The sequence below is a fragment of the Myotis brandtii genome, unplaced genomic scaffold (genome assembly GCF_000412655.1).
Source record: "Myotis brandtii unplaced genomic scaffold, ASM41265v1 scaffold1680, whole genome shotgun sequence".
In the NCBI taxonomy this organism is placed as follows: Eukaryota; Metazoa; Chordata; class Mammalia; order Chiroptera; family Vespertilionidae; genus Myotis; species Myotis brandtii.
In genome coordinates, this window is record NW_005356174.1 from 370,259 (window position 1) to 379,095 (window position 8,837).

Consider the following 8,837-nt stretch of genomic DNA (forward strand, 5'->3'; position numbering starts at 1 on the left):
CACACACACACACACACACACACACACACACACACACAAAATGACAAGCTAATTCTTAGATCTGTATACAAATGTAAAGATATCAGAATGTCCAAAAGATATTTGGAAAATAATGTATTTGGAGGACTCATACCACCAGATCTCAAGACTTACTATACAACTATAATAATCAAGACAGTATAATATTAGTAAAATATAGATACCTATATTAAAGGAACAGAAAGCCAGTGTTGGAGCACTTAGGATACCTATAAACAGTGAAAATGAACCTTAACCAATATTTTGCACAAACATATAAATCAATTCAAAATAGATCATCTGAAATTTAACATATACTTATCCTGTGACCTAGTAATCCTACTCCTAGGTATTTACCCAAGAGAAATGAGATATAATGTTTACACAGAACCCTGTATGTAAATGCTTAAGGTGGTTGTATTTATAAATAAACTGAAAACAGCCTACATATCCTCCTTCAGGTTAATGGATAAACATAATGTGGCATATCCATAGAGCGAAATACTTCTCAGCAGTAAAAAGCAACAAGTTACTGATACATGGAATGACAAGGATGAATCTAAAATGCATTATGCTGAATAAGTCAGATTCAAAAGATTGTATTCTGTATGATTCCATTTATATGACATCTGGAAAAGGCAAAATTATGGGGACAGAAATAAGATTAGTGGTTGGAGATAAGAGACTTAAGGATGACTACAAAGAACACAGGGAATTTTGTATGTTGTATATTTTGATTGTGGTTTCAATACTATATGTGTTTGTCAAATCTCTTAAACCACCCACTAAAAATGATGAATTTTATTGTATGTAAATTACACTTGAAAAACTGATTAAAACACACACACACACACGCACATGCACACACACACACACACACACGTGGGTGTGATTGTCAGAATGGTGAGATAATGTAGAGATCAAATCAGGAGACATTCATTACTAGTCATGATACCACATTGGAGGCTTATATGATACACTGAAAGTGGCCAGATTAATCCTTCCCAACTGTGTCATTTGCCAAGGACCCTCAGATTTCTTTCACTTGAGACAACTGGGACACTGTCATGGCCAAACCCCACGACCAACATACTAGAAAGCCTTTGGTAGGAATCAGCCCTCATAGCATTCTCATCAGTGGAACACATCTGGCAAAGCCTGGTCTTTATAGATAAGCTACCCTTTCTATGCAAAAAATAGTATTTTTTTCCTACTGCATAGTGAAAGCCTGTATGAGTAATAGAAATTTGTTGGTTTTCTCAATTTCAATTGTTTAATGGGAAAAAATGATTTAAAACATGCAAAATGTATCTGATAAATACAAAATCTAAAAAATTTGCTTTACCTGGGATGAGAAAATGGTATTTTTAGATCATCTTGAAGTAATTCTTTTTTTTTTAAAGTGTGTGTGTGTGTGTGTGTGTGTGTGAATAGTAATTCTTTTATTTAAAGTGTGTGTGTGTGTGTGTGTGTGTTCTATTTTTGGAGCTCTTCCACATTTCAATAATAGTTAATGGATAATATGAAATGGGCTGTGAATTTTAGCAAAGCAGATATATATAAAATATCACAAATGATTTTCCTTGCAACAGTAAACTTTTTTAACACTGAACAACTTCATAGCATGAGAACAAGTCTTCCAAAGTGGCTATTTAGGAAGGGCCTATAAAGTTAAACACACACATACAGTTTAAACATCACTTGCTGTAACATAAGGTTAGTTAGTAAAACTTTTCAGCTTTCAGTTTGTCTATTCACAGTTTTATAAATGTAATAAAATATAATAAACCATATCTTCACTTCAAGAAGAGCTGAGAAAAAGAGGCCAATTAAATTTCTTGGTAAGATTCATAGATTAAAACTGAATGATCCATTAGTTCAGTTTGGAGAATATTTTAGTTCTTCAAATTTCCTTTGGTTCAGAAGTTTGGTTCATTTCAGACTGTGGCTTTAACACTTTCACTTCAGTTTATGGATTGGTTCCAAAAAAAGTTCATGTTCAGTTTCAGATTGATTAGGTTTTCATAGTTCGCACTTATTTGAGGCTCATTCTTTGATCCAACTCAAGCTGTCAGTTTTGCAGATTTTCTCAATTAAGCAATGCCTTTATTGAGTTTGAGGTTACGGAGAGAGAGGTTCAACAAATGTTTACTGACCTACTGGAAATGACCTTACTATTTTGAGAACCTGTTTTGTAGAAATGGCGTATTGGTAAGCCACAATGCCTCTGTTACTCATAATTTGGAGGGTGAAGTCATTATCATAAGATCATAGGAACATTTCCAAAAGGCTAGATAAAAGAATGTTAAAAAAAAAAGTCAAAATAGGAGTTAACAAAAGACAGGGAGAAAATGGCAAAGGATCAGAACTGAGGAGTGGCTGCCTAAAGTAATCTGAAAGCCATCACAATGAACAAATAATGCTATCTATTGGAAAATAGGGGGATCAAAGTTAATTAGAGCTCCTTGAACCCACCTGAACAATAGGCTTAGTCTCACATTGTGTTTCATGTTGAAAGAATTTCTCCAGCCCGTCCTTGGTAGGATATTCCAGCTCATCAGAGAAGAGGATGGAGTCTCCATCAAAAGCCACACGGAGCTGTGAGTCACAGTAAGACGTGTCTTTCCCTCCATCAAACATTGTTGCAGAGGCGATCCCTGGAAGACCATGGGGACGGATTAATCCTACTCTCAGGGCCATGAGATTTAGTTTCTACCATTAAAAAAATAATAAGCCCTCCCAGACCTTGCATTTCCTCTCTATCTATTATTCCCTGATGACTCAGCTCCTCTTCACAACCACACATCTAGAAACAGTTGTCCATGCACTGCATTTTTATAAGGGATGGAAAAGTGTAAAGTGGATGTAAGATGATCACTGAGGATGTCCACCCCCAGGAAGGTCAAAGCTCTAAAAGACGAACGTAAGGGCTGCCACTTGCAGAAACATCTTATGTCCAACAAGGGCATAAACCGCATAGTCATATGGGAAGCTCAATGGAAGTAAGCACTAGCACAAACCTCTCTATTAACTACCGGGATAAAACCAAGCCTCTACCTTCTTGCAGTGCTTCTTGTACTTTTTCACAGTCCGCAGAAAGATAGAAGTTGGTAAGATAGGCCTTCAAATAGCCAACGGGGCTTTTTCCACCGGTCAGACAGAAGCGGTCAATTAGTAAGCCTGTTATTGGGCGAGAAAGATTTTGTGAGGTCAGAGTCTAAAGACAATATAGCTACTGTAAATGCAAGTGAGAGTTACCTTAGGAATAAGTGAGTGCCCACTGAGGTTTTAGAATTTCCTTCTGAGTACCAATATGGGAAAATAAAAATTACCTTCTTAGCACCAGCATCCTATATAATAAAGATGTAATATGCAAATTGACCCCCACTCCCTCACTCCATCACCAGATGGCTGCACCCACAGCAGAGGCAGGGTTCCCATAACACAAGGTGGCTGCGCCCACAGCGGAGGCGGGGTTCACGTAACTAGCCATAACAAGCGATCAGCAGGGACCTGAGGCTGTGTGGCGCCAGGCTGGGGAGGGGGGCGTGAGGCTGTACCCCCCTGCCCAGTGGGGCTTAACAGGGGACTTCGGGCTGTGCCCCCCCCCCACCGGCAGGGCTTGACAGGGGGCCTCAGGCTGTGCCCCCCAACACTGACACTGGGCTGGGGGACCTGAGGGTGCGCCGGGGGACCTGAGGCTGCATCCCCCACCCAGCGGGGCTTGACGGGGGACCTGAGGCTGTGCCCCTTGCCCAGCAGGGCTTGACGAGGGTGGGGCCGGCCTGGTCTGGATCTCATCCAATGGGGGTGGGGCCGGCCACGTCTGGGTCTCATGTGATTTTGAGGCACACACAGGTGAGCAGGTTCTTGACTCTGGGTCCCACGGCACGCCCCAGACTCTGACAGGTGGAAGATTTTCATACACATTTTACTAATTTTCTTTCATCTCTGACATTTCTATTATAGAGAAAGGGCAAATAGCAATATTAAAATATTTCTCCTAAATTAATTCCCTTTTAATGTGCACGAATTTTATGCACCGGACCACTAGTTTTATATAATAGTTGATGTGTTTGATGCATAACAATTTATGAAGTCCATCCACATTGACCTCGCCAAGTTACTCTCACAATAACTGGCAGGCATTATTACCTTCATTACAGAAAAGGACACCAAAACCTAAAAGCTTGTCTAAACCCACTGGTTCCTGTTGACTCTTGTCTTTCAACTGCAGCCTCCTGACTTGCTGCAAGGGCCAGTTAAAGTGTGATTCTATTTTAAGTACCGTTTCTACCTTTCTTCAGTAACAATACAATAGTAATAAGAAGTTGTGCTAGGAACTGAACAATTTTTTAAAAACATCAACAAAAGGTTTGAAATTGTCTCTATTTCCTGACTTGGAAGTTTAAATGGAATTAATAACAGACTAAACACTCGTATACCACCAAATGTCTTTTAAATCAACAACAATTAAAAAAAAAAGTACTGGATGTTGGTGAGAGGTTTGTAAAATAAGCATCCAGGTTCACTATGGATGAGAGTATCCATTGGTACAGGCTACCTAAAAAGTAATTTGACAAAATATATCAAGCACTTCTAATAGGTTTATTCATTTTGACCTAAGATTGCATTTTTGGGGACTTTATTTTAAGGGAATAATCTGAAACTCTGATAAAGATTTATGTAGAAATGTTTTGGTGCAGGATTATTTAAAAAAGCAAAACATGGTTAAATAACGTGTGAATAATTAAGTAAAGTGTAACATGCATAGAAGATGTTTACCCATTCAGAGTGTTTGTAGATAGGTGATACACTGGGCAGCTGCATATAACAAAAAGCAGTATTTTGAGTCTAACACCTATATGGACCTAGAGAGTAGATGGGGTCCTTCAACAGTTGAGTGCAAGTGTTTGTTGTGGAATTAACAAAATGCTCTCGCTTTTCCACGTAAGCCAGCACTGGGCAAACGTGACACAAAACTGTACCCTACAAATCCTTAATTACATTGATTTAATGAACAGAAATTATGTGGTGGCACTGGGGCTTTAGAAATGCCTAGAACATTGTTCCTTATTTCAAAGAGACAGTTCACTGAGGAGCCAGGCTTGTAAACAGATAATTATAAAATAACAAAGACCATAGCAGAGAGGTATACAAATGGCCTTCAGCACCCGTAGAAGGCAAGTGACTAACTCTTTTTCCAGGTGACAGGTTGTTATTCCATGAACAAGGCTGCATGAGAAGATTGGGCTCAATCAGTTAATTTGCAGATTTAATCAGTGAATAACGATGCTTTTTTATGCTACTACTTTTGTGGGCTCAGTGTGATGAGGGATAGAGAGACATCACTCACCTACTAAGTCACCTAATAGCTGCACTTTATTGAGTAACTAATCTATGCCAGTCCTCTATGCTAAACCTTTTACATACGTTATTTTCATGTCCTAACACGATGAAAGCTGCATTTTTGAAAGGCAAACATTTTTTAAAGTATGTAGTTAGGTTAATACAATTTATAACTTGTAATATATCTTGATTATTTATACGTATGCCCAATTTCAACCAAGCATTTAAATATGCCAAATTTATACCTTATTTTGACTTGACATCCCCATAAAACTGATGTCATTTAGAAAATAGGCTAAAGTCCCCAAATAAGAAGTCAGGTAATTCCATAACAGGAAGAAGGGGACTTTTCCCTTAAAGTCTCCAGCACACTGATGGAAATACTCTGAAGAGACGTTTGATGTGTGGGGAGAACAGCCAGGGAAAATCAGAGTTTAAGAGTGGAAAGGCAAGGTGAGAACCTTTAAACCTTTCACATGTATCTGCGGTGAGCAAGAAGTTTGATCACACAGTGAAAGCCTCTGGGATGACGGCTCCTTGAAGTCAGGTTCAGAAGTGAAGAACATAAAACAGAAATGCATCGCAGGACCTGGGATTAAGACTTTGAAATTCACACTTGACAAGTTAAGTCCAGAGCTTTGGGCCCAACTCTGTGCTGAAGTTAAAAATGAACATGGCCTCTCTTGTTCTGACATAGGCAAATAAACATTCCTCACGCAGAAGGGGGTGTCAGTATCAAAGACACTGCATTAGTTAGGCCACAGTTAGCAAAATCACATGGCCTCTCTCTTCCAGAGCGGCGAGCCATGCTTCCACATGGTATTTATTTTACTTACCATAGTGATTGACGCTGTTTATAAGCCGCACTCCCACTTGGGCATGGTTATTAGTCATCAGTACAATATCAAATAATTCGTGTTCCTCAGGATACAGATCACGGAGTCTAGCATTGACATGCTGCAGGGCCTGTAGGTTACAAACATGAGCGTGTGTGTATAAGAGGGCCAGGCAAGGTGGGCACTGGGAGTCTGGAGAGAAGGGATCTTATCAATGTCAAATTCAAGCTTTGAAGACACTTCACTGAGAGTTAGGGCTCCTTGTAGGTGAGGTTATGTCATTCATTTCTGTACTTTATGCCTCTCACACATAGGACTTCAGTTAATGATTAGTGAACCTATAGATATTTGTTGAAATTGTTACATTTGGTCTACTAGCATTATCTCTGTTGGGTAGGCAAAGAGAAGGATTAGGCTAGCCCTTTTATAACTCTATTTTTGTTTTGTAAAGGCTGCCTTTCTTGATCATCTGATCATTATTTTATTACTTTTCAATTATAATTCACATTCAGTATCATTTTATACCAGCACAGTGGTCAGACAATTATATAATTTCAGAAGTGATCCCCCCCATAATTCTAATACCTTCTTGGCACCATACATATGTATTACAATATTAATGACTACATTCCCTATGCTGTACTTTCCATCTCCGTGAATATTTTGTAATTACCAATTCATACTTCTTAATCCCTTTTTTTTTAACCAGCCCCCCCCCATGCCCGTCCCCTCTAGCAACCCTTAATTTGTTCTCTGTATCTATGTGTCTGTTTCTTTTTTGTTTTATTCATTTATTTTGTTCTTTAGATTGCTCATGTAAGTGAAATCATAGCATTTGTCTTTTTCTGTCTGACTTATTTCACTTAGCATGATACTTTATAGTCCATCCATGTTGTTGCAAATGGTAAGATTTCATTTTTTTTATAGCCAAGTAACATTCCATGGTATATATGTACCACATCTACTTTATCTAATTGACTATTTATGGGCACTTGGGTTGATGATTACTTTTTTATTGTGAAAAATATAGAATACTTCATGAATTTGCATAGTTAACCTTGCACAGGGGCCATGTTAATGGTCTGTATTGTTCCAATTGTAGTGTATGTGTTGCCAAAGACCACTTTCTCTCTTTTTAAGCAGGAGTCTTCAGAATAGGTGTGTGGTTTCCTCCCATGCCCCATACATACTTTCTACTGACAGCTGTGGAGATGTAGCTTGTTTCTGCCTGGTTATGATGCTACTGTGCAATATTTGTTGAAGTTATATAGGGATCACAGTTAAAGTGCTATACATTTCTGTATAAATGTAGATAACTTGACTTCATTAAAATCATGCCCCTAAGTGCCAAGAACATCTTGATTTTTTAAAAATATGCTAGGTTTGGGGCAAAAGCAGCAAGAGTGAATTTCATTTCATTTTAAGGAGGCGTTTTATTCTACTAGTGCTTGGAATTGTAAATTTGTCATTTTTTCTGGCTACGGCTCCTTCTGAGGAGGGAACAGGTCTCCTGATTAGGACTCTACTTAGGAAAGCGCAGCATCTCAGATCTGAGGCCGACCCTCCCTCAATGGTCTGGGAGCCTCTGTGAACCTCAATGGTCTGGGAGCCTCTGTGAATGCAGAAACCGGACTGGGGTCAACTCCAAGGGCAAGAACAACAAAGGTGGGCTAGGGATTGTGAGGGAACCTGGAGGAGATCCCCAGGGCCGGCCTGGGTCCTCCCGGTACCTTGACGAAGCGGAAGGCGGGCCCGGGGGTCAGGATGACGTTCTCGTTGCAGAGCTGGTACTCCATGTACTTTTCCAGACCCTCCTCCTCGTAGATTTTCCTGCCGTCCACCATGTTGAACAGAGCCCGGGACGACACAGCGATGGTGAGGGCGTGCTTGGGTTTGGCCTGCAGACAGAGGTGCCAGTGGGGGGCAGTCACACAGATGGGAAGGGGTCAGGAATAGGACTCATCCCAGGGCAGGGGAGGGGGGGTGGGGAAGAAAACAGATGGGCCCTTGCTTGGGGCACTGGGATGCTGGAAACAGCTAAGGCCTGGACCCCCCTCCCCGCCTCCACCTCCCACCCCCTACTCCCCACACCATCACCACCACCACCACCACCACTGAGGCTGCAGGAGGGGGGCTTGGGATGCACTTGGACTTCCCTCCAGCTTGGAGAGGAGAGATGCTGGGAGGGGCGTGGGCTCTGGGGCTGCGCAGAGGGGCGCCCAGAGTACCAGGGTCTGCAGGCTCTGCTCACCGGCCGGGGGCGTGAGCAGCCCGGGTTCTTCTCATACAGTGTCCTCACTGATGACCAGTAGGCCTCCTCGTCCTCATTATCCTCCTCCCGCGGCCGGCCCAGGTCAACTATATAGTCGTGGTCCTGGGAGTTGTAGCTCCTGCGCTGAGAATAGGGCTTCCAATCCAAGGGGGGCGTGCGTGGACAATCCCGATGCAGCGAGTCCCGGGAATCCCGGGCATCCCTATCCCGATCTCGATCCCGATCCCGATCCCGATCCCTATCCCGATCCCGATCCCGATCCCGAATCATGCTGTGCCCCCAGTGGTCATGGTGCTCATGAATCTTGATGCTGCGCATGGATGAGGGCAGAGACTGAGGCAGGGACTGGGGCTGGGACGGGG

At 41.6% G+C, this 8,837-nt stretch overlaps 1 protein-coding gene across 1 annotated transcript in view; it reads right to left on the reverse strand.

Annotated features, from left to right (window-relative positions):
* Positions 1 to 8,837, reverse strand: part of LOC102256566 (cytosolic 5'-nucleotidase 1B) — a 26,725-nt gene that overhangs the window by 14,185 nt on the left and 3,703 nt on the right. The window contains exons 5-9 of the mRNA XM_014536906.1: positions 8,455 to 8,785; positions 7,934 to 8,101; positions 6,204 to 6,333; positions 3,076 to 3,198; positions 2,494 to 2,675 (exon numbers count right to left, since the gene is read on the reverse strand). Of these exons, the coding sequence (XP_014392392.1) occupies positions 2,494 to 2,675; positions 3,076 to 3,198; positions 6,204 to 6,333; positions 7,934 to 8,101; positions 8,455 to 8,785 (934 nt within the window). The remainder of the gene's footprint in view (positions 1 to 2,493; positions 2,676 to 3,075; positions 3,199 to 6,203; positions 6,334 to 7,933; positions 8,102 to 8,454; positions 8,786 to 8,837) is intronic.